This window comes from Colius striatus, chromosome 9, assembly GCF_028858725.1.
Source record: "Colius striatus isolate bColStr4 chromosome 9, bColStr4.1.hap1, whole genome shotgun sequence".
NCBI classification, from domain to species: domain Eukaryota; kingdom Metazoa; phylum Chordata; class Aves; order Coliiformes; family Coliidae; genus Colius; species Colius striatus.
This window is the reverse complement of record NC_084767.1, coordinates 8482654-8510430: the sequence shown is the minus strand read 5'-3', so window position 1 is coordinate 8510430 and position 27777 is coordinate 8482654. Positions and strand designations below refer to the sequence as shown.

Sequence of the window (27777 nt, the reverse complement as noted above, 5' to 3'; positions counted from 1 at the left end):
AGATGCCACTCTAGATACGGTGTGCTGTGAGGAAACCAACAGACCTGATTTCAACCTCAATGCCGAATTTTCTACTTAAGATTAAATCTAGACGAATTGCCAATGTCAATCCAATTAATCTTTGGGGGAGCTTAGACTAAAGTCAATGAATCTCTTCACTTGCTGAGGCATTCTGTGTATTGGGGACTAAATAAGGCAAAAATGTGTTTCCTGATGTAAACAGAGTTAATTTTGGCAAAACTCAGTGAGCAAGGGTGATAGAGATTTATAGACTTACTCTCTGGCCATGATTCAAGAAGGCAAATGTTTAACATTTTAAAAGCGATTAGAGGCCTCCAAAATGCAATGAATCTTCTGTACCTGCCAAAGCACTCTCCCTGAAACGAGGGTGCCTGAATTCAGACTCACATTAAGGCCAGACTAAATACATATTTCTTAAAACACATTATGCAGAGATCACCACGTAACTCCCTCTCCAAGGTGTCCAACATCACTTGCTCCTGAGGGCGATTCCCATTATGCCTACCTAGTCTAAAAGCAAGGCATCTGCTCGAGTGCCATAACCTAACAAAAACAAATAATTTTCCTTTCATCAATATACAACAGCTTTGTTCATTACTGGGAAACATTGGGTGGTGAAGTATTGAGTGCTATGCATTTTACGCTTAAATCAATGTACTGTCTTGCAGTTATGCCACCTAATGTGTTTTTAAGCCATGTGCTACAGAAATCAATGTGGTTCTTATTTGATATTCAGTGTTAAGTTCAGCCTCATAAATTTAGAATTGCACTCTGTTATTTTGATGGTTATGTATTAACCATGTCCTGTAAGTTTTATGATTTTATATTGAAACGGGTGGTAAATCATGCCACTTACACACAAATGGCATACGGTGGTTTTATTCCTACTGTCCATTCTGTGAGAGAAAGAAAAGAAAGGATGATTCATTTGACCCATCAAGGAAGAAAAATACGTATATCAGATAAATTTCAGAAGGTGTATCAGTAACAAAATTGGGCTCCATAAAATTTAACAGAGTCTTTTCTGAGACAAACTGATTTGCAGCAGATAAATGTGTTTGATATACTTCATCTTACCAATATTTTACACTGGAACGGGCACACAACAGTTGATGAATCTTTGTAACACATCTAGCAGGTGCTATGCTATTGTATCAAAATCAAATGTTACACTGTAAATATTTTTTCTAAAAAATTGGTATTGGTACACAGAATAAAAACTAAGCCCTTTCCTAGCAACTTCTAAGATGTTTTAATAATAGGAAAACTTCTCGTTCTTTGTTTAACTACCCAAATAAACTGTCTATTGTATAAGAAGTCAGCTCTGTAAGCTATCCTCTTTTTTTGTCCCTAGGTGGAAATTTTACTTTTTTAGTAATTTGCAATTTAATTTCTTTCCACAAAACAAATCATAGGTTCCTAGACCACACAACAACCTAAAGCTTTTGCTTTACCTATTAAACTGTCTTTATCTTAACCCACCAATTGTCTTACTTCTCCCCTTCTGGTTCTCTCCCCATCCCATTTGGGGGCAGTGAGTGAGCAGCTCATTCTCCAGACAGGTACAAAATAGCCTCACATACCACTGAACTGATCGGTACCACCAGATTTTACCAGTCCTGTAAATTTCCAGATCAAACAATGAGCCAGCAGTGAAACAGTGCAATGCCCTTAGTGACAGAGGACACTACAATTACACCAGACTTCCTCTATTGTCTTTCACTTTTTCAGGTGAAAACCCGAAAGTAAAATCCTCTCTCATTTTTCAAGAGTTGTTAAATACTGAAAAGGCCATTTAAAATCATGGTGGGCAGCATTGTAATGTTTTTCTTTTCTTTTTTTTTTTTTTTAAATGTCACTATAGCTTAAAAGATAAATGGATAAGAATCACAGGAAAGACTCTGTGCTTCTCCTGATAGCAATTCAAATCACAGAAATTAATCTGACAGTATACACAGTGACATCCAGGAGAAAAATAAGAAAATTTCTCTTTAAAAGTAGCACTATCAGGCACTACACTAGGTATTTGCATGGATTTCTATCTAATCATGCCTCAATAGTTCCTTGCTACTGCAGAATAAAAAGGTGTTAATTTATGTCTTCTCTACAGGCTGGAGTGTCCTGACTCTGTGGGAGGAGGTGCTGTACTCATCTGCCCGCAGTTTACCCTGTCAAAGTTTCTTGCAGTTAAGCCCTACATTTTCTAAATTACACCTTGGATCCATATCCCATTTTATGCTGCACTTCACAGTTCAGAATCAGCCTTGCCTCTACTTTGACAAAACCAAAACAGAAAGGAGCCATGAAACGTATTCAGAGAGGCACTGTCAAACAACTGTAGCAGGTTTTGCGTGACTTACAATAAGTAAGTCAGTTTGATTTATCAGGCTTCACATTTCATACTGATTTGGTTTCAGTTTTGAACTACTTTCCATTAGTTGCTCTTGTTAATAAATACAGAATGACTGTACAGATGAGTTAAAAATCATAGATCAAGCTGCTTTTACATGGTCTTGTTAGAGGAAGGCAAAGTATTCTGTTTCTGCCTATGTAGCCTCTGTCTTTGCACTGGGATTAACTACTCCACATTGTCCTGATGGATTCTTTCAGTACAACTTCTATCAACTCGAACTGCAAACATCTCATGGTAGGAGATTTCTTATTCAGGCTATGTTGCACTTATTGTGAAGCTAAAACACAGTTTATGCTGTGCAGTATTAAAATCTGTTACGGCATTTCATTTTTTGTTCCTCTGTTAGCAAACCATTATCAGCTGGTGCCAGGAATTAAAAACAAATTCTCCCAGGGATAGGATCTCTCTCTTCTACAAGATGTATCCGTGCACAGAGCTCTGTAGTTTTGGAGGGTGATAGGTACTTCTCCTTTTGGAAAAGTTCAAGAGTACACAGAGAAATGAAAACAGTAATTGTTAAGAAAATCCAAATGACTGATAAGAAGTAGAATCATACTCAAATGAGCTGCTGTACTCTGGTACTTGTATTCTTTTACAGTATTTTTTTCTAAACCACAAGAACGTGCTGGAAAATAAAATTAGATGCTTTTATCTTCCAATTTTTACTATAATCCTGAGTCCTGATTTTCTCTGCACAAAGCACATATAGATTTATATTTTGACAGTAGTAAGTGGGAAATATTTATAGCTAAAGAGAAGGAAAAGGGAGAGAGCGTGACAAAGTATGTTACATGATAATTATCTCTCTCTAAATGAGCAGTGGTTTTATTCATCCTATCTGGAAAGTAGACAGAGTTCACTGCCACAGTAATTTATGGAAAAGGTTCCCCAGAACTCAAACAACTTTTTGGCTGACTAAAGCCCACAAAACAAGATCATGAGAACTGTGGCTAAACCATCACAGACAATTTTCCTTTTTTAATGGCTAAGGTCAATGTCCAGCTAAAAGTAATTTCATAAAGACATAGAAACAAGAGAGGTCAAGGGGAAGAAAAGACCCTAATATGGAAACATAACTTTATTAAAACCATTAACCTACAGGGTCTGTTTAGGCTGGATTCTTTCAGCAAGAAGTACCCAGGTTTCTCCAGGCTGGTTTCACCGATACATCAATATCCCCATGTTCTAACAACCCAAGGGGAGATAGATATAAAGGTAGCAGACTCTGGAAGGATAAAAAGAAAATCTGTGCAGTATGTTTCCAATTTTGCTATACTGTCAGGGGGAAAAAAAATTAAACAAGCAGAACAAAACAAACGGCAGCAACAACAAAAAGCCAAACACCCTTTAAAACAAAAACTTTGCTGAACAACCTGGCCCTTGGGAAAGCAAGAAACCAGACTCTCTAGGAAAGGGTGGGGATGGAACAAATCTACACTGTGGCTTTCATAGAGCAAGGGAATATAGGTCAGACTGCATTGAAATGTCAAAAGAAATTACTCCTGTGCGCTCCCACTCTGGATCACACCTGCCCAGTGGCTGGAGAAAGGATCAGCTTTTAAGGAATCATCAGGTGAAAGAGACACTGCACCTGAGGAGGGGGAAGAGCACAATCAAGGAACATACTCAGTTTGCTAGAAAAGAGTGAGCAAGATTACGCTTGGATTGCCTCATTTCAGGTATTCTCTGACTCTCCCCACCCTTTGCTACCACCAGACTCTTCACACCACACCTACGTCTCAGTATAAGCATCACAGTGCAAAGGAGCCCTCACTTACTCAGCTATCCTTGCACCTACAATAGGATGCCATTTCAATGCTTGGGTATTTGCATATGATGTTCATTTATATATATTTAAGGTCATAAAAACTTGCTTCTACTATACGTACTAATACATTAGATCCATCTTTTCAATCTCTGCTTCTCACTGGGAGAGCACTGTGCTTTAAAACCTGCAATGTATTTTTTCTGAAATGTTCTTCCTGCCTACCTTGGGAAAAGATTTTCCAGCAGCCATTAGCTACAGCCATTTTCACATCTCATTTTAACAAGCTATAAAAGCAGAACAACATGTCAATTACATGAAATAAATAAAATGAGTGGGTACAAGATGGCTAAGAAAACCTCTTGCACTGCATATTTGTTAGAGAGTGTATTAGGGTTTCACTAATGCATTTATAATCCTGTAGAACAGTCTGGCACATCTGCAACTTCAGTACAACAGAACGGCAAAGATGATACAATCCTCAGAGAATTTCTATTTGAAATAATTTTAGATCTGTTTTATGTATACCAAGGAAGCTGCCAGTCAATCTGATCTTCAAACACGCTGAACTCCACAGAGGGAACTCTGGTAAACTGCAGACTGTTCACCTAAATGCATTTATTTCAGCAACATGAGAACTAGTTTCTGTATTAGGTTAATAACACGTTGCACACGTGGAACGTTTTTAAACACCTTAATTGTGTAGCAGAGAATAAGGTAGTTAGTTTACACTAAAGGACACAGAGGTGAATTTTATGTCTACATCTCAAAACAAAATAAGTAAATTCACTGAACATATGGCTTATTAAATTTAATAGTTCCTTTCCAAGATGATTCTGATTGCCATGTTTTGAAAGATAGGATTTTAAAAAAATTTCTTTTGGATATTTGCCGTTGAGCAGATCTGCCATCTGTCTCCCCAAATGAAACCAAACCAAAGACTTTGATTACTATTTTCCTAACCAAGACTTAGAGTAATGTGTCTCTAGTACAGTGATTAACTAGATCTGACATCTTGTTTTGGACCTGGTTATTATTCTTTTCCAAAGAACTACCCACACAAGTGCACAAATGTTTTACACGGTCTATGATGAGAGAAGCGTAAGGAAGCACCATCACCTCTTGCATCACTTTGAAACACTGTTGCTGACACCCTGCTATTCAAATAGCCATCTTGTATTTTCACTTAAGTTTTAAGGAGACAGATGTCTAAAGCATAACACTCCAAACTGGACTTTGAATTCCCATCATAAAATGCTCATATTAAAACAGAAAAAAATAAACCAGGAAGTCACTTACAAATTTCATTGTAAAAATAAATAGCACAAATAAGATGCTGGACTGAGCAGATCACAGAAATTCTGTGTATCAAGGGAAAAAGTGTAAGCCTGACAGTATGTCGAATTCTTGTAATTTGCATATTTTGTAGTTCAAATCCTCTGAAGTCCAACTTATTTTTTCTGTCTAGTTATTTTCTAGGGAAATATTTTTCACTAGCAGCCATTGAGACAATAGGACCAGTATCTGTGTCTGAGCCAAAACGATTCTTTCCTTCCCACTGACAAATGTATAGATTATGCATCTACTTCTTAAGTCACCAAGTATCTCTTTCAAATCCAGTGTGAAGTGGAAGAGAAGCCCAGGCACAGCAATCAATGGAATACTGGCCCTTAAGCAGTTATAGGGGCCCATGAGGTACCACAGTCATCTCCACCCCAGAAATGCAGCACAATTTGGTCCTGACACAGAAGGTGAATATCACTGTTCACTGAAATATCATGGAGCTTCAGCTAGAACTCTGAGGCATACTATGTTCCACACTTTACAACAGATGTGAACAAAAATAAACCCTGCACATAGTTAAAGGCATGGTAGAACAACTCAAGTAGCAAAGTCTCCTGAAACAAATAAGAAATAGGTTTCATCATCCAAGTCCTATGTATATTAGGGAAGTGATTTATTGCTTTTCTGATGTTTTAATAGCTATATTAATCAAAGCAGCTTTTGAATCAGAGCTTGACTCCTTGCTCATGCCCCCTAAACAGTGTCCAGTCCCAGTGGCACTGCCCTCCCTGCCCCTGGTTACCATCACATGGCAGGACAGTGCAACAGCTCTAACACCTCCCCTACCTGCACATTATGGACAGAAAAGGCTTACATCAAGGTTCCAATGATGTGTGGAAAAAACTGAAGTCTTAGAATGTGGGTTCAAAGCTAATCTTTTTTTACATTTTCTTTTGTCCTGGGACAAGACAGCCAAGGCAGAGGCTGCTGTATTCCTAAGGCTGGCTGCCTGCCATCTGCCTCGACAGCAGGGCTCTGGAATAAAACCTGCACAACTTGCAACAGCATATGAACATTTTTTAACCTTGTAACACTGCAAGAATCACAATCAGCAACAGTGCAGAAGGATTTTGTAACACTGTTAAATTAAGTACATAAATAATGTACAACCACACAGAAGCAAAAGGAGAGTTGTGATACAGTTGGACAAACGGGACACTGGAAAACATGTGCAGGAAGTAAAATCTGCAAGGACAAGTGCTTCCAGAGGAACATAGTCCTAAAACCAAGATGCTATGCTGGGAGTAAACAATATCTTGCTCTAGGAGGAGAAGGACAAGAAGCATAAAAGCACTGAGGAAGAGTGAAGAAAATCGGGGAAGATAAAGTTACTGGCTTCAGTTCCAGCTTGCCACTGCCAAGACATCCGTGGCCAGCAGCCTGTCCTAGGCCATGGAGAGCATGGGGGAGCTTGGCCACCAGCTCAGCCCTGAGTGCTGCCTTTGCACAGCTGGCTCAGCTGGTGAGCACCAGCTCTGCAAGTATGTAGTGCATCATGATCAAGAACTAAATGTTTACCACTAATGAGAATCAACCTAGTAGAGTCTTGCCTTGAACTTCCAACTGCTGGTCCTTCAAACACTTCCCCAGCTGGTGAATAAACTTAGTGTGCATGGTGTTTTAAAACAACGCTGTTCACACCAGGAGCTCAGCAGTTACAGGTGGGAAGTGTTGGTCACCACAGACTAACATGAGGCAGCTCAGCTCAAACTGGTACAGACTGTGCAGGTACCTCTTGCCTAATACTGAATGAGGCAAGGTGCAATGCAGCACTGGGAGAGCCACCACCAAGGGCCTCTGTAAGATCATCACCCCAAAGGGCATCCTTAACCAGGACATCAAAAGCAGGAACGCTCAGAGCCACACCGGACACTGTTTTAGGTTTGAATCAAGCACATGGTGTGCTTTGGGTGGTGGTGTTAGGTTTGAATCAAGCACAGGCAGCGCATGTGCTGCCTGTTAAGGTCCTATGTAAGTGTATGCTTGGGTGACAGATAGCAATCCTTACATAACAAAACTAACATGAGAGATTTTTTTCTTCCAAATATTTGACTTAGAGTATGAACCAGTACACAAGCACATGTTTAACCTGCATGATGATATTGCTATTGCTAAATAAAGGCTGTTTGACAAGGGTTTTATAGTACCTCTTTAATAAGAGCAGATGAGATGAATTTACTTAAGATGAACATAATGGGGTGGATCTTTAATATAAATTCTTGCACAAATTAATCAAAATTCACTTGCTGAACTTTAAGAAAAAGTCTCTATAAAAACTGTTGGTTCTGTCATTTTAATTCCTCAGCCTTCAAAAACTCTTTAAAAGATGAGTCAAGTATTTTGAGACCATCACTATACAAAATCAATTTCATCAGGTTTGCAAACACTCTCAGACTGATGAATACCTTTTTTGTGTGCACAAGTCAACAGAGCATGGACTACACTCAACACTGTTAGAACTATGCACATTTATTAGAGGTTCCATATCTACAATCACCACAGTTTTATAGCCTTGCTATATAAATTCACTATTTGTAGGCATGCAAACTAGAGCTATCCTTTATTATTAGTAATAAATCATAATAAAGAACTTACTGTCTGATTATTTCACAAACTCCTTCTTAAAATACCATTAATGCTATTCAATTAAAACTTAAATGAACTTACGGAAACAAACTTTTTGTTTCTAATTCTTACAAAATTCCTTTGCCTGTTAAGACTTACTAAACTTGATTACAATTTACTGTGCTTCCATAAGCATGATAACAGTTCATAGAGCTGTGAAATTTACCTTACCTCTAATAAATCATTAAAATATATACTGAAAAATTAGATAAACAGAAATGAAGACTATAGATTTAGTTACAGCATATCTTTCTCTAGGGGGTTGGGGACGGGAAGGTAAGGCTTATCTACAAAGCTCACATGGAAAGCTACAGTATAAACTCTCCTGCTGCTACCTCTTTCTGCAGAGCTCATCTGTTAGGAAGGGTTTCACTATATTTGCATTCTGATGCAAAAATTACATACTAACTAAATGATAAATCCATTCACAAATGCATTTTAAGCATGAATGAGTCATATACGTGCTCTCATAAGAAATATGAAATGGAAATTACCATAGTATTAGGTGTTTTGGTCCAGCATCCGCCTTTGGATACGTCTGTCTCATTGCTATGAAATTCTGTTGGGCTTTTACTGAATAGTAGATATTTTTCATAATTACAAAATCAAGTCTGTTGGTTATAACTCCCATCAGAAAAATGCAACTTCTGTCCATACTGATATATGGTATCATATATAGAAGGTATCATTTTATTCACCCTGTTTGTTACACAGCTTGTATTGCACAGTAAGAATTGAGGGACATCAAGGGGAAATGTTGGGCTTTTGAGTAACTGCATTACTCCTGTTTAATTTATGTCAGAGCATTCTAGCATCTCTGCTAATACAATAAAATCCTTGATAAAATAAAGTATTTGTGATGGTATCAATATTTTTTCTCATCACACTTGTCCTGACTCAGTTCAGGTTTCTAACAAGAGCATATGCTACAGTACTTATCTGTTGGTTCGTAATAAACTTGTGAAAGTATGTCTTTAGCTTTATGTCTATACTAATTTCAAAGTCACTGTCTACTTTTTCTTCTCTGTCCTTGTACAAGTTTGTACATCTTTATAATACCTCCTGACTAATTTATCACATAGTAAAGATTTTAAAAAATCATTATCCTTTTGATCTAAAAATCCTTATATTTCATCTTTAATATGTTCTTTTGAGAGGATCTTGCTGGAGAGGTTGCCACGTATGTTCTACTCCTCTGAGACATAACAGCAGTGTGCAAGTAAGACTAAGAGCTTCAAATCACATTTAAAACTGTTTGAAAAGTTTTTGTTTGTTAAAAAACCCCACATTTCTTTCAGGCTAAAAAACCTGAGAGTTCTACTAGTACATATGGCACAAGAAGATTAACAAAAAGGAAATACATGAAATCAATATTTTAAAGAGTGTCAAAATTTATCACCACAGAAATTATTTGGAACATTTCCAACCTGAAGTTGTTTTGTGAGCTAGACTCAAATAAGGAGGGACAAAACTCAAAAAGGGGAAAATATTGATTATTTCAGATTGTTTTTCTAAGATGGTCATTATTTCTGTAAGATGATTTACTCCTCCATCTTCTTAAACCATGCAAAGAATCCATCATATGTAGGACAAAAAAAAAAAAAGCCAAACCCCAACCTCACTTTGCACATTCACACTGTAATATTCTGCTTTATAAAGAGTGCTTTTAAGCCATCACGTGTCATACAAAACTAGGCAGTTATCTGGAACCACATTAAAGTCGTAAGCTCAAGGCAGTATGTTATACTAAAAAAAAATACAGAAAGGCAGAACAAATGGAAGATGGAAAATAATGTGAAATACAGGGAAAAATGCCAGTAAAAAAAAGTGACCAACACAAGAAAAGGTTAATCTAAATTATCAGAGGATTGGCAAAAGCCATGAAAAGCGTATTCCATCTGGTCTCCTGCCTTTACACTCCACCATGTATAATTATTTTTCCTTAGTGATGTCGTACGTGACGTCCCCATAATTATGTTCAAATCCTCTCCCCACAGTTCTAGCCTCCAAGTTAAAGTGCTGCAGTACTGATTGCACCTGGAATGTTTTCTCAGGATCTTTATCAAAACAGCTGGACTGAGGATAAGATAAAAAACATTGATTCTTAATGTCTGCCTGCTGTGGTTATAGGTCAGTCTTCTAACATTTATCATAGGTCTCTTATTTATCTTTTTCTCTCACTGCACAAAATATCCTAATGGTATTCACACCAGGCTGCCTTCATCTGTCCTGACATCTGTGGAAGTAAAATGTAATGAATTAATTCAAACCACCCAAAGCTCTGAAAGCATAGGAGGAATTCTGATTCAAATTAATAGACTTGTTCATTTGAAAAAATAGATGGCATTCTGTCACTTAAGAAAGCTGATATGGTGCTCCATTGTATATAGAATGTCCTTAGTTCTAGGTAAGGACATTAAGTCCACAAATAGAGAGCTGAGAGGAAGGAAGACAATGACTCCTGATTGAAAAAGATAGAATACAGGCTTGGATTGTCATCCAATCCCAGAATTTAGGATTAAACTGAATACGGGTACTCGTCTTCGGATACTCTCAGGGAAGTCAAAATATGGGTCAAGAAATAAAGTATATCAAAATATAAAAACTGGGTATCACAATAGAAGTGGTCTTGAAGTATGCAGTAATTATCCAGAAAATTAGAGCTAGCAAACTAATCTAGCAATCGAGACTCAAGGAGGCTGTGAGCAGCTACCCAGGGATATATTGACAGGACTGTGCAAGATAAGGTTTATTATTGAGCTATTTAATACTGGAAATGCAGAGAACTCTGCAAAGGAAGGAAAGTAACTGAATTATTTATATTTATTGTTAGCTTTAGATATAACCATGAAATGCATAAAAATGAGAAAGAAAATAAAACTCCAAATATTTGTATTTCCTTCACAAACATGTAACACAAAAACAAGTATTCAATTCCTAGCAATCTTGTGGTATTTGCTGACACATTAGCCCTTCATGGCCAACAGCTTAGAAGGTTTGGTATGACAAACAAGGATATTAAAGTGAACATCAGCATTTATATACAGATGAAAACCATCACAACTTAGTTTCTGTGTTACTCTAGCATGCTTTAAAAAAAACAGAACACATGCATGACTAGTAAAAACACTTTTGATGGCAGATTACTACTTTTTCACCCAGGTGTGTTGTTTCATTGGCTGTTCAAAACCTAAGCACTTGATGAGTTCTCTGCAGCATCCTTGGATTCCTCCTTCTTTCGCACATCATGTCCCACTACTTGTTCTCACCCACTTATCTTTTCATACTGCAGGTCACAGTCTAAGCCTTTGCCTAATCCTACAACTCACCTTCTTTCCATGCAGTTTACAAAACTGTTCATCCCAAGTGTTAGTGATGTTGTGTTTTACTTGGCAAAAAGTTTAGAAAGGAAAAAAAAGACAAACTCTACTCTGTTATGCAATTATATCCATTCCCTTGATTTGTCTCCATTCATATTGTGCAATATAGCTCAAAGCTATAGCATTGTGTGGGAGACAGAAAAATAGTATACAACTTCTTTTAAAATAATTCCCTCTTTCCAAAGAAAACTGGACACCATAAATCATCTTATTTGAGGTTTACTAAACAGAAGTGTTCTATGGAAAATTGATAAACTTGTTTTGTGTCTACTACAACTCAAAGTTTTCTTTTTTAAAAAAACAAAACAACTCAACATTTCTACCCTCAGGAATTATGATTACTCATTCTTACAGCTCAGCATCTGAGGAAACAGAAGCTACATTTTCACTCTTGAACGCTAATTTGATGTTGAGAAAAGTCCCTTAACCATTTGTGTGAAAAAATCCAACTGCTACCTTTCAATATTTCTGAATGACAGTTATGGCTCTAAGCAAACAAATGATGCTCACATATTGTGCCTTGCCTACAGGCATGTTGTTATAATTGAATGATATTATGCCTTCTTACAAGATGGTATCTCAGTTTTCAATAGGGCAAACATGGCAAGGAAGTATCAGTTTCCATAGGCATCTTGAACTTCCTGGCAAATACAATTTCATCAACTGAACAGTCTTCCTCTCTGTATCAGCAATGCGATATTGGAAAGTCTTAGAATGATTTCAACAGTCAGCAACTTCAGAGATATTCATAACTTCAGACATGACAAAAGCTATCCTGTCCACTGAATGGTTAAGCTGTAAAACTCTGTCCCATAGAGATGTTATTTGAAGGCACTCAATAGTACCAATGTAGTTCTTAATAATTCAGAAGTAAAAAAAAAAAAACCCTATCAAAACTTTCTCTTCCACCCTCACCTATGAGAAAAGAAGCTTCCTAATCTCACAGTTTTATCTCAGTTACCTGGATAGCTGTGTTGGGTATATGGCAGCAAAGAGAAAATACCAAAGGACAAAAGGTATAAGCATGAGTTCACTGCATCTAAATGCAGTGTGCTATACTCTGTGAATGAACAGTAACTGTTTTATATTCCATAAATCAATTAAATTTCTTAGAATCTACCTTGTGCAAATCTCTCTCTGACTTGATGAGATGGATGACCACAGATGAATGACAGCTGTGCAACCACAGACTTATGTGAACCAATAAGCACAAGCCCTTACACATTCTGTCTATTGGGTAAGGGACATTGAACTGAATGCCTATATGAGCCAGCACAAAGTATATCTGCAACTTATTCTGTGATAACTATATCTCCTTCAGCAATTTCATTCACAAATGAAACTGCCTCTTCTTCTGACACCAATGTTGTTCTGCCCCACAGTACTAAGTATCCAGAAACCTGAGGTGACTTGAGTGATGTAGAGTTTGTAGGCAACTACAGAGTAATTGATGTTAGTTAAATGTGTTTGTGTAACGAAGCCAAGTGGATAACCAGGAAGAAGTCTCTTTTTAGGACTTGTTTTTTCCACTTACCACTTGATTTCTTGAAAGCAACAGCACCTGAAGAATTGAATCTCCACAGTACTCTGCTGTCAGTTCTGCAAATTGTTCTGCATAAGGCTATTATTTCTTGCCACTGCTTTATACAACTAAAGGAAGAGGTCTCCTTTAGAAGTAGTACCTCTTCCAAAATTCTGTGGTTTTTAGCACAAGAATGTGGAAGATCACAGCAATGGCACCCTCTGGTGACTAACAGTAACACATTATAATGAGATAAATTATTCAGCCTGGAAAAACATTTAAAGCTACTGCTTCATGTAAACCTGTAAGATGGAAAGAATTCCTCTGTCAAGTTGCAAAATGTAGGTGTTTATTTTTAAGACCAGTGATAACTAGTTTTCAATAGCAGGCAACTTTGTTGAAAAGGCAAGTTCTTCAAACACTTCCATCTCTCCAGTATCATTGTATCTTCCTTTTATGGGTTCTAGTCTAATCTGATGTACTTTAACCATCAGACAGACAAACTAAACATTGAAAAAAATAATTCTCTATTTTTATCACAGTACTTCACGTTCACATACTGTTAAGATTTCAGCATCGTATCTGTAGTGCTACCAACAGCTTTTGGGATGTTGAAGTACACTGATGAGAGGTCTGTGAGCCAAAGACTTAACAGATGAGTGTTTTGGAAGTGGACAAACAGCTGCTCATAAGAAATCTTTCACTTGAGTCAAGAGGCAGAACTTCAGCCTTCCTGAAGTGTTGCCAATCATCCCCATAGCTTCTTAAAGCAAAAATGTTAGAGTCAGCAATTTCAAATGCTACAGAAAGACTGAATGAATATATAAAAGAATTTGCCTTACCAATGTCAAGGAAGGAGATTGCAATAGAATGTGTAAAAGATTAAATTAATCACAAAGTTCTTCATAATCCATGCAAAATATAGTGAAATTAAAAGTGAAGAAAACAGTGAATTTCCAGATTGCTCCTATAGTATCTGACAGATGTCCAATTCTGCCAAGAGTTTCTGCAAAAAGTCCAGTCACACACACACACAAAAAAAGGTTAAAATCAATAATATTCAGGCTCATTAATTAGACTTTCTCTCTTCTACTTCAGGAACCAAAGTTATGGCACACCTGTATCATTTACTTCTGAAGAACTAAGTTAAAAAAGAAAAAGAGAGTGAAGTTATAATAATGCCTCTGGAAACTCAATAATTATGGGATTATCTAGTTTTTGACAAGTTCTACTTATTCTAATAGACACATATTTAAACTTTGGCACTGAAAGAACTAAGCTGTAGTTTCCAATCCATTTCCTAACTGAAGATGAATTCCATTCTACCTGAATAGAGCATTACATTTCAACATCACATTAACAATCAATTCAAATGCATTGTCTTTGATAAACTGCCAGACTACTTGAAAAGAACAGTGTGCAGAGTGTAAACAAAAGTATATCAAATGAAATATTTAGAAACAGGAATAATACTTAAGCAGCCATATACGTGTGTGTTTTAGACTTATTGCAAATAGGTATTCACTGTACCATCACTGTTCTTTGGTCAGACTAGGGCCAAACTTCATAAACCAAGGGCTGACTAGACAAAACAGGATGTACCTTGACCTAATTATGCACTAATCAGTGAAATGTGCAAGTCTTTATAATTTGGAAGATTATTAATAGTAGGATATGCTACGTGAGCAAAGGTGTCAGTGTCTGGCTTGACAAATTCAGAGAAAGCCTTTGGTAAAAGGAAGATAGAAAATAAATTCAGTGTAAAGTGTCCTGTGATTTGTGCTTCAGTTTACAAGTGAAATGTGAAATAATACTTTTTTGTTTTGTTTTGCCATGATAAATTTGGTTAAACACTATGTACAAGTAAATCTTTCTGCACAGGTTTATCACTCATCAGCCACTCACAATGCATTTATTACCAAACTGGATTAACTTTATCAGATACATATCTCCGTTACAGAAAAGAATAAAAAGGCATTATTCCAACACAGTTATGCTTTGAAAAAAGGCAATACTACTTGCTTACCTAGATGACCTATAACATGTAAGATTTCTTGACAAAAACTAATAACAATTGACAAACTGAATGATGGGCTGTCACGCAATGTTCTTGTTAAACACAGTTACACGATTTCTCTGTAGTAGATGGAAACATTTGTAATTAAAATATAATTGAAAAATCCCATGGTTATTTTGAGAGGTTATTTTAAAAGCTCTCCCTGTTGTGACCTTCACACAATGATGAAGATACAGCTGCATGCTAAAGCTCTTTCCCTATGAATTCAGGAAAAAGGAAAATCACAGTTAGCTTCAGCAGTTGATGAACCCAGCTGATGCAGTATTTTCCAGGTAGCCTTAATTCATCAGCCTGTATTTCTGCTTTCCTCAGTTTCCTGGGTAAATATTGATTTTGTTTCCTAGGTCTCAATTCATGGTTGCCTTGGTTCAGGCAGTTATGAAGAGGGCATTCATATAATCCAAAAAAGTCACTCTGAAGAGAGAGACTGGAAAACAAGACACAGTTTCAGCCAGATCAGATCTTCGTAGGGTATGTGGAAAAAAAATCACAATGGTGAAGACCCAGCAGCCAGCACCTGGTATAGAGAGGTACTGAAATGACTTACACCTCAGATAAATAACCATTTACAAAGCTTACAGACACTGTAGCCTTGACTGAAATGAATAAGCAAGAAGATCATAAACATCCATGGTATAAAAACCTCACCACATCACGCATAAGAGGTTCGGGTTTTGTTGTTTTGTTTGGTTTTTATTTGTTTGATTGTTTTGGGTGTTTCCTTCCCCCTCCCATCCATTTATTCTACAATCACAAGGGCTAGAAATATACATAAGCTCTGGGACAATAAAGCCTCAGAGCCTGGTGCATACCTCTCATCAACACTGAACTGAATGGAAAATCTAATGGTGACAAATTGCTGAATTCCAGCTACAAGCAACTGAATGTCAAGGAGGCACTTTTTTCCCCTCCCCTTTTTGGCCACCTAAGCAGAGCATCTGCATCCTTACTCTCTGAAATACCACCAAACACATTGTTCCAAATAGTATCTACTTCATACTTTCACAACACTTGTATATTTAGCACTACTTCCATTGCATCATTCTGCCGACTTACAATACAGTGTTGCCAAGTTATATTAAATTGTAACAGATGTTTAAGATTTTATATACTGTCATGTAATATTCTTGCCTTCCACAAGGCTTTAAAGTTTATCAGTATTACACATCCACATTTTGTCCTTAACCCCATCATCTAGCCTCCCCCTGCACTGAATGCATAAGCCATTTACCTGGACAAAATTGTAGTTGATGTGTAGTTAAGTCTTTAAAAGTCGTTCCTTCTAGTCAATTCCCTCATTAGGAAACCACTTCCTATCAGAAGTGCCCTCAGGTTTTGAGAGCACATCAAAATTGGATCCACTTAAGCAACCGAGCTTTGATACTGCGCTTAATGACTTTCTAAATTTGTCATTTACAAAGTACTTTACAAGGCTTCCTAAAGGAGAGATGAAGTATGCCCATGCACGAGCTAACCTCCCTAGCACTCCTTAAGAAGTCTAGTTGGTGTATGACGTATGCGATTCCATTTTCTGAGTATATGACATTTCATTTAAATCTCATCATTTCCTTAGGACCATCTGGACACTTTCTCAGCTCTGAACAGATCGTACAACTGTGGCAGCTCTTCCTCTCTTCTCTTTCATGTCTGTCCCTCCTGCTGTTTCTGAGCTACCTGGGTTGATCTGGGAGGAAAATGGGCATGATGTTCCCAGACAGTACCAACAGATGAAATTAGCACTCTACTATGCAATATATACAGCTTCCCTGCTTCTTCTTGTACACAAAACATAGATATACTATCATTAAATGATAAGGGCAAACTATCTTTTTTTTCCTCCCAATTAAAAACTACAAAGATCCATTCCAACTGTATCACCACTGAATATTTCTTAGTGGGATAATTCAGGAAGCAAGCTTAATCTCCCACTTTTTAAAACTCAAATAGAATTCTGTCACCAGGAATGTTAAAACCTTCTACTTTCAAACTGGTCTTACCACTCTGAGACATTAGCATGCATACAACAAAACCAAAGTCTTCTCAAGAGTAGAATCACAGTTTCACCATAACCTTTCCTGCAAATTATGAAGTGTGAAATAGAAAGCTGAATTAAAAAAAAAAACACAACAACAAGTAATAAAACACTGAGAAAAACATATCAAAATTAAAACAGTCAAAATAAGAAAATAAGCTCCTTGGCTGTCATGTGTTTTGTATGTCTTTGTAAACCAATGCAATAATATCTTTTATTTTCTATTGTAAGTCTAAGTCTGTTATTCAACAACATCCCTGGAAAAGCCCAGATTACACTGCTTATAAAATCAAAGCAACAATAAAATATGAGGTCACCTTGAATTATGGGGTTATTTTTGTTTGGGTTTTTTTAAGATTTACTTTACATACACATTTGAGAAATTACGATATGAAATCATCACTGAAAACTTCATGGCAAGGAAAAAAAAGAAAGGAAAATACAATTTGCCTACTTTTTCATAAGATTCAATCAGAGGTATGACACATAAGTACAGTTCTTCATATTTACAATTTTCCCAACTTCATTTCACTTTATTAATGGTACTCTTCTTTGTTTTTTAAACAATAAGTGATATTTGTGCATAGTATTGTCTGGAATTCAAAATTCTAATTACTACAATAAAAAATAACACCAAAGTAATGTGTAAAAAACGATAGAATTCATGTTACCAATATGTCCTGCACAGCAAATATGGATAGGTATTGAACCTGAAAATATATGTGAAACATCCTACAACTACTTTTGATGTGACCTGAATCTTTACATCTTATGCTGGAGACAGCCTGGTTCCAGTGGAGTAAAGAAGATCACCAGGAAGAAAAGGACATGATGTGAGGAAAGTGGAAGTACATGGCATTACTGGATTCCAGCACTGTCCAAGCTCATTTCAGTAATGCCCCACTTTACCATATCTCACAAGGTACAGCTGGGCTATCAACACAGAAATGGTTCTTTACATTCAATCTTATTTGCTTTTCATAGGCATTATCTACAATGAGTCATCAAAGCCACAGGGCTTAGGGGTTTTTATTTCTTTAAAACATAAACATACATTACCACAGCATGGCTTTAAACTATTTCCCTTGCTTTGATGAAGTCTGAGATTGTTTTATTTCTTCCCATTCATTCATGTCTTGCCACTCAATTCAGAATCACTACTGGTAAGACTAAAACATTCCTTCATCAACTTTTTTGGTCTGACACTGTTTTATTAACGTGGCTTCAGTCCTGGAAGTTCTCTTCCTCCCTCAAGATATGCCTTTTTTTTTTTCTTCCTGACACACAAATGTAAAACAGAAACATCTGAAGTGTTTCATATTGTTATATCACAGTAGAAATCTCATGATAAACATATGTCACATCCCATTCTAGTAGTGACATCCATTATATGAAATGGTAAGAATACAAAAAGTGTCAAGGTAACAAAGTTCTACCAAAAAATCCCAAGTCACCAACAGTACTCCACATGTTTTCTGGAGAAGTAACATGATCTAGATTCAAGTAAAATTGAAAGCCCTCCTTGTGGGTTCTGTTTGAGTCTATTAGTTCCTTTCAGCACTTTGAAATTACTGAGATCTGCTCTGAGTTGACATGCTACTTTTCAGTTCTTCTTTCTTCTACCTAGGATTGATTATGTTTTCTCTTCTGTATTACTGGTTTGTTCAGCTTTTCACTCTCATCTGCCAAATGCCTGCTGAATTTAATCACCTCCCTAAGAGTCTGTAACCAGTCATTTAATAACAGTGAAGCCAGAAAAAGGGAAGATTGCAGATATGTTGCAAAAGTACTCTGTACATCAGTCTTCCTTAATTATGAATGTTGTGGTTTCATGGATTTTTGAACTATTTAAAATAGATATAATATTTGTGAGAAGAACATAATTTTAAACTCAACTCAAAAAAGAAGGACACCTGCTCTCCTTTAAAATATGAAAAGATGAACAGCCCTGGAAGAGTACTTGCTTCAAGGTCACTAGCTAAATATAATCAGCATCTAAGCTTTACTGTGGAAATAGGAATACTAGAGGCTTAGGAAAGAACACAAACCAGCTGATGAAAAACATTACTTTTGCCATGAGTTTTGGGGCTAAACACTTATAGAATTTAATAAAAAGAAAGAAAGAAATAAAGCATTCAGGAACTCAGGTATATCCCCTATCTCTCTAGATGTGGGTCCCTGCAAATCTGGCACATGATATCAGATGTGAGCTATATTTCTAAATAACTTGTACATTTGTAGGTATCACAAAATATTTATGTACTTAAATCCCATCACTCAATACGTCATATTGAACAGAAACTTGGTGAGAGATTCGCTTGTATATATTCACGTTGCCATATCTAAAGAAGAGATGCCCAGACAATATGAAAAGCTGCGAGATATGATAAAGATTTAGAGCCTAATCAGACTTGTGAAAACAAAGTGTTGCTTTTTAAATTGGATCATCAATAAGGTGTTTTTTTAAGTGTGTCAAGTAAAGCATTGAATTTAAATGAGTTTCCATTATTTCTACTTATCTATGAGCATTTCAAACCTGCTAATATTTCAAGGTTCACAGAATTCTAATTTATGATTAAATTAAATCATACTAAATCTAGAAGTGTTGAAAATGGTCAGAAGCTTTGTGAATGGATCTCAATGGGAACAAAATTATATTGTTAGTGCAATTTTTAGAAATTAAGCCTCTTCTGTGCTACTTTGAGATGTACTAAGAGTGACAAAATAGATTAAGTGTCACAAGAAAAGAGAGAGGTATGGTTTGGTCGTTTTGAGGTTTGGGGTTTTTTAAGTGCAATTGTATAAATTGTGATAGCATCTCAATATTAAAAATTAATCACCTTTTGGAGCTGAACTACTGTTTTGTAACACAACAGTTGAACTGTATGATGGGAAAAAGTCTTCAATGCTATTTTAAATAAATTCAGCACTCTATGCATCGTGATTTCCCTCTAATGTTCCTAGGCATAAATAGATAAAATCTTATAACAAGAAATGTCTTGTTTAATGCTAGTGCTCTGAAAATCTGAAACCATACCAGAGAGCAAATTTCTCTTGAAGTATAGATTCTAGTTACTTCCTCTTCAAGATGAATACCTAGCAGGATATTGATCTGCTTCTGAAGGACACAGTGTTTATTATGTAGGAAACCACTGCTGGGCACAAGCGTGAGAAATTAATGATGGTTTGGTAAGTGTCCACACTGTGGTGCTGAACCAGTGGGGCAACTGTCAATCTATATGATAATGCACCCCAAAACTTCATAAAATCAGTGATGTGAAGAAGCATTGATTTTTGAGCTAACCAGGATCTGTGAGAGAGTAAGACTAAAAAGTTTACTGAAGTTAATACCTCTGTGTATATAATAGTTGCTTCATACTTGCGTGATTTTATTTTAAACAGCCAACCACACAGAAATCCTTATCACAAAAGCCTTTCCAAGCATACATACTAGCTTGTTTCTTTCTTGCATGCTACTTGATCACGTCCTTTGTTCTAACAGACTACATTTTCTCACACAAAAGGTGTGATGGCACAGTGCTTCCACTGAAATGAAGACAATTACCTTCAGAGAAGTTAACTCATGCTAAAGATATAAATCCCAGATGTTCCACAATGCCAGAAATTCATTAGTCAGGTTTTGTTGATTTGAAATTACACACAGTAGCCTTACCAAAACTACACTGAAGTCAATGGAAGTTGTCATATTTTCTGTGAATGGTATTATTAAAATTTAAAAAAAAAACCAGTCACTGATTCTTTTTAGGATACTGGCTTCCTTGCAAACACTATTATTGGTAAATACACACTTCCTCTTTGGTTTTGATGAAGAAATATATCCTGCTATGCCTATGAAGAGGAGATATGACCTGAAGATTCAATTTAAATCAATAAAAAAATACAGTTGTTACAAACAAAACCCACTGTGCTTTTCTGAACTTTTTTCTATCAATACAAAAACAGTAATTCAGTTCCGCCTTGTTTGCTTTGACAAGTAGTTGCTTGTGTTTCTAGTGCCTGGTGCACCATCTTTGCTGAAACCAAGACAACTATCAATAAGTATAGGGAGGAGACTGAAATAAACGCATAAAACCATCTAAAAAGTAATATGCGTAGCAGAGAGCTGGTTTCAATAGCTGGGATCAACTGACCAAATAGTTTCTCTGAGGGTATAATGTTAGGGAGATTCCTCTTCACATTCTCAGAACAGCAAGTATCAAAACCTTCAGTTCATATTTTAACTAGGCTGAGTTTGCCCTTCATCACTCTAGAGGATGGAGGACAAATTACTGCAGATCCATTTTTAGTATTTTTTCATTTCAGTTTAATTTAGAAAATATGTGAGCACAGAAAACTCCCCGGGTAAAAATGTTTAGATGATATGTATGAAGAACACGAATCTGAGTTCCATGCATTTGAAAAGAAAGCTGGCTTTAAGAATCAACCAGTGTCTAGGTGTTTTGTCTCAAACAATTATTGCATTATCTTAAATCTCATTTCTATAAGTTTAACTATACTGAACAAAAGTGCTTTGCCTGGGTCTGATGTATAGGTTTGCTTTCTAAAAGCTCCCCAATACTTACCAATAAGCCAACAGCAAATTAATTCTTTTTGTTTTCTTTTGCAACTTCAGAAACTTGAAAGCACACACCAAATTTAACGTGATTGTTATAAATTAGCAACATTGTTACAGCTACTACCATATTGTAGATTATTAATATTACTTCAAGCTGTGCATAAAAATCACATAAGAAAAACCATCTCTCTGAAGAAATTTCTTTCTACTTCTTATCATTACGTTTAATTTATTGTACTCTGAGCACAAAATTCTGTGAAAGATTATTGTGTGGAAAGTAAATTGTAAAGTAAACCACGATATATATCATATTATATGATGTACGTGTAATAAAGTTTCCTGTTATTGATGCTAAAAAAAGCCCAACATTAAAAAGCAGCTTTAGTCAAACTGAGAAAGAAAAGTGAAAAATTCACCTTTAAAAGAATACTCTTGTATTTTTAAGGAAGATCACATTCTCACATATGTGCATTAAGAAGATATGGAAGAAAAAGGCCTACCATTTTCCTCATCTGACTTATTTTCATTGTCGGAGTCAGTAAGCGTCAGAGCTGAGTTCTCACGACTTGACAGACCGGAACTTCGCCTGGATTTGATCCCTCTTCCCCACAGCCTGATGGCATGCTCCGGAGACATTCCTCCCTCCGTGTCTGAGTCAGCATCAGAGCCAGTGCTCAAGGAATAGCCTTGATGGAGTATTCCTATGTCTGAGCAGTAGCCGCTTCGATGGGGAGAGGGCTCACAGATTCCTAGTTCTGCAAGGGTGAAGTTTGTTCCTAGAAGGGCAATTTAAAAAACAATAAAATAAATAAAATTAAATAATTTTAAAGCTAGGGGATTTATTTAAGTTTTAAAATAATAGACTTTTTAAATTTCTCTTAAATGGGGTGTATGCCAAGCCCTTGAAATGAATTACATACAGAGATCTGTGCTGCACATATCTAGCAAGACCTAATTAAAACACATTGAATCTAGTAAAAGTGGATAAAATGCAAATCTAAAAGTAGGAAAGGTCTCTAAATTTTAGGTTACTAATTTGTCCCCAAATAATTAGTCACTTAGGTATGTGATAAATGAAAAGCTCATGACAAGTGCCAATGACATGACCTGCTTTCTTATGTATTGAACCTTATATTTGTAGGACAATAAGCTTTGAAGTTGAGCATTTGATTACTCAGATAGGATTTTTTTTTCTTCTGAAGTTAATTTTATCATACACAAGCCTTCCACAGAGTTAGGATTTTTAATTCTAATTTTCATATAGTTTCCTATTTCATAGAAGATTTGGGAAAATGGATTTTACAGATAAGGATCACTCAAAAGAATGCCAACTATCAGTGATGTAACACGATACCTTGTCATCAGTTTTGTACTTTTACATTCAGGGAGATTGGTACTTTAATATTAGTTGTAGAAATCAAGATAGATCTCATAATCACTGTCATGGTTTTCTACCTTTTTCACCATATTCAAGAAGAAAGCGTGCATCGATACCAAAATCAGGAGGTCATTGGGTTTAAAGGCAGAGCTTTCAGAAACAATGTCAAAACATGTGACCTTTAGCAGTTAATAACGACTCAGTGGACAAAGTCTCATACATTTTTAAAGCAAATGAAGTCCCCCAGGGTTCTCAGAAAGTATAGACTTGCTGGTTGATTTCTGCTTATGTATTTCTTTCCTACAGTAATGAACAAGATGGTAAAAAATATAGGGGAAAATACATCCACTGGTCTCTAAGGCTCTCAAAGGTTTTAAAAAGCCAAGTGATTTTAGCTTCATTACATTAGGCTGAAAATGAAGAACAAAGACTGAAGTTGCTGGCAGTATAACTGCCCATTATTTAATTAATTTCTTAATTCATAGAGAAACTAGCTCTGTGGTCCATGTTTCTAAAACAGTTGCTTCATTTTGTTCAGTTTATATTTTCTCCTATTCCTCTGAATATTTATCTGAGTTAAGCTATACAGTGGACGTTCATACTCTAAATGAAAAAAATCACTTAAGTGTCTTCTACTAATAAAGACATTAACTAGATTTTGTTTTTAAATTATTACAATTTCTTTCCCAGATTAACCAGGAAAGACCATACAGTATTAAACCCATCTGGTTCATCTATCTGTATCAGCCCTCTCCAGTCTCACACATAGAATCATGGAATGGAAGGGATCTCCAGAGATCATCTAGTCCAACTCCTGCTAAAGCAGGTTCCCCTCAACAAGGTTAGATATGTTAGCAAACTAACTTCAGACTCTAAAAGAAAGGTCATAATCAACTCAAAATATAAAATAGCTTTAAAAAAAAAGAGTCAACTGAAGTCTACTAGCCCAACACTTTGACTTACACACGTAGAGTGCATATTGACCTAAGATCCATGCTAAAATTAACAAACTCATCATGAAGGTGAAGTTTTCTCAAGTTTTTTTGCTAGTGGCAAAAATATCTACAAATACACACAAATTATGAATGTATTAGCTTAATTAAGCTGTTTAACATACATGGTAAAACATTCTAATGATATTCTGTAGGTTTTAACAGTCATTACAAGCTCAGATGATTTTACTCTGATTAGCATCCTATATTGACGTCAAAATCTGACTCTAACATCTGATGCAAAAAGTCAGTCTTCAGAGAAATCCTTTATTCATCTGAGGAAAATGTTAAAGGCACTGAAAATGGAAGGAAAACACAGTATTCCCAGAAATTACTCAGCTATTTGAGTTTAATCACCTGGGAACATGATATCTCCAGGAAACAGGGAGAAAAAGATTTGAAAACTGACCGCATTTAAAAAATCTGAGAAGTGGATCAGATGAACTCAAGAACACAAGTGGAATCAGCCTCTGAGAAGGGATCTTCTTGTGCTGTTTCTCTGAAATCTCTTTACAGTCTTAGAATAGAAAATCTCAAGCATTCTGGTGATAGACATAAAATATTGTAGAGATTTCCCTCTCTGGCAAAAACATGTTCTCTGTTATACTCTAAACTAGTTCTATTTATTAATTTTCAGCATTATGCTTCTGCAAAACATTATTAGAGAGCTCTCTGTAGGACAGCACACTATGGTAGAATAACTTATCCTTGGATGCCCACGGATAACCACATAGGAATATATTTTGTAGATGTTTTTCATGTCTATACACATATTTTACACACACATACACATCACTAAATCATTTTCACTGAAGAAAAGCAGTTAATACCACCTGCTCCCTTAAAGTGTATGTAATCTCTCATACAGAAATAGACGAGTAGTATACTTGTATATAAATTTAATAAAACATTATGTACTTGAGCATTGTTGCTCATAATTTACAAGCTGTGAATAGTCTCTAAATTCAGAGAGTAGTAAACATGTTTTCCCTTTAATTAGTACCTTACTACTATCTTTTGAACATATTTCATTTTACTGAAACATACTGAAGTTATTCAGTAAATAAAAACTTACTAAAAAGTCTGTTTAATTCAACAATGTACAATTTCATTCATTATCACGGTTAAGGGCAAAAAGCATAACCATATAAGCAAAGGTTATTTTCACTTAACCTCTAGGCAGAGGTTTCATTTGAGTAATTACAAATCGCATGAATCGCCATTCTGAAGATTAATCTAATCCAGCTGTGATCGCTACAGGACGCCTCCGAGGAAAATATCTGAAACCAGTATGGCACAGATATGATAAAGTTGCCTTCGACACTAGATCAGCAGTTCAAAACTGGGCTAAGTCTAAAATCAAAAGGATAAGTATCACTTAAACTCTTTGCTACTATAATCAATTCCAAGAAGTAAGGAGAACAAGAATACATTTAAGACATCCCACCCTTTCTCAAATTTTTATGTGTGTAGTGTAATGATTTTTGCTGGCATGAATACAATTTAGCTCCAATCTGTGGCAGATGAAGAGGTTATTCTTTTTAACAAATTCTGATGCATACTCATTCTTTTTCAATTCTTTATGCATTAATTTATTACAATGTCAAGGACAACAGACTGTTACCATCTCATTTTTTTTTGTAATCCACTTATAGTGCACATTTATAACATTTAACCTTTTAACTCATCTTCCTTATCTGATAAACAATTGCCATCTTTTTAATCTTTCTTTGCATTTCACCTGTTCCAATACTATTCTTTCCCCACTGTTAAAATCCTGTTCTACAAAAATGTTTCACTTATTTTTGTTTTTAATGTTGCAGAGTACTGCAAAAAAATTAAGATACTCCAAACTGAGACTCCAAACCTAAACCGAGGGATACGCTACTGTCTTACCACATTTTGTAAAAAAATATTAAAACCTTTTCTTTTATAAAGAGGAAACATTCCATGATTCAGGAAGCCAGGTAGGAAAGTGCAGATATTAGTCACTCTAGACAACAGACTCATTGACCTCATAGCAGGTTTATGTACCAGCTTTTCCTCTCTTCTGTAACATTCACAGATGTTTTCAAATAAACTGAGCTGTTTACCTGAACACTCCTTTTTTCTAACTCTTTATCCATTTTTCCCTCTGGAACAAACTCCCTGCTTGTCAAACAGTAAAGATACCAGAAAAGAGATTCCTTGGAAGACAGAAAATAATGAACGTGCTATACCGTGTTGTAGGTTTAAAAATCTACAGCTGGGGGTTAACGATAGCAGGGCCTTCCACAAGTGGTTGTTAGGGCCTACAAAGATTTACAGATTATATATTTCCATTTAAGATTATTAAATTCCAGATACTGCTACTCAGGAAAGCTAAACCTTTTAAAACCAAGCAAATGTGAACTTTATGATAAATCTTACTTTCATAGAGCACATTTGTGACAAAGAAATGCTTTACAGATGTTAGCAAGAAGTATGAGAACACTGCAGAATTCCTGATGCTCATCTCTGATGTGCATGTGCATACATACACAACCAGCTCCACCCCCAGTAACACCACAATTGTGAATATACAAGTACATTGTGACATTTTGTTGGAGTGACATAGTAGCATACAGACAAGTTTTAAAATTCAATAACACAATAGTTTTCTTATAAGTCTCTTCTGCAGTAAACAGAGTAGAAGCAGCAAATAGAAATCCATGTGCAATTTACAACATGTGGTTGGAATTCAAAATGTATTTTCTAGCTTCCCTCATCAATGACAGTAAATTCTTTTAATTGTTTTTTTTATAATCCTCTTTCTGTCTTGCTTCTTTCTGACTCAGAGATCCCCAGGCCTAATACCAGGATATAGATGCTTTTCTTTTCGACAATAAATCTGTTGAGAGTATTAATACAGTAGATTCATATCCACTTAAAAAAATTATAAGGTTTATAAAACCAGGTTTCTAATGAGATTTCATTCTAGCTCACAACATTATATAATCTTCATTTATATGATCACATTCTATTTTTTCAGAAACATCTTCTCCTACGGTTTAGTCACCGGATCTACTCTCATTCTCTTTTAACCTTCCTCATTGAGTCTTGACAAACCAAATAGACAATATTGCAGTTTTAATTACTTCATGTAAATTTTATATAGTTGTGCTGAATGTAGTCTCTGAGAACATCTCAAACTGCTTTATTTATCATCATCTCCTTGTGAGGTGAGCTTTTGCCACCCCTATTTTATATCTTTTAAACTAAGGGAGAACAGCCTCTTTCCAGAGCACACACTAATTTTGGCAGAACAAGTACCATCTAAAAATTATATTTCTGGCATCACCTTATGGTGATGAACTTCTTTTTGACAATATGCTGGTTCAGGGCAAAGTGTGCATTTATCCTTTTCTCCTTGGATGCTGACATACTATAAGGACAAAATGAAATTTGAAAGGACAAGAGGAGAGAGCAAGGTGGTAAGGATGATTATTATTTATTATCTACCCATCACAGCCCAGGTTAAGATGTAATTCTTTAGGCTAACATTTTACTTTCTGAGGCAGTCTTGCATTTATTGTAAGCTTTCCCATTTTTCCAAGCTCAGAGGAATACTAATAGAACAGCTCCATTTAGCAGAAAGGGATGTGTTATTCCTACAGATCTGTCCATTCTGAAA

General features: G+C 35.9%; 1 protein-coding gene across 3 annotated transcripts in view; it reads right to left on the bottom strand.

Moving 5' to 3' along the window:
• TENM2 (teneurin transmembrane protein 2) overlaps positions 1–27777 on the bottom strand; it is a 517058-nt gene that overhangs the window by 453866 nt on the left and 35415 nt on the right. For all 3 annotated transcript variants that reach the window (XM_062002971.1, XM_062002972.1, XM_062002973.1), the window contains exon 2: positions 22256–22531. In XM_062002971.1, the coding sequence (XP_061858955.1) occupies positions 22256–22531 (276 nt within the window). The remainder of the gene's footprint in view (positions 1–22255; positions 22532–27777) is intronic.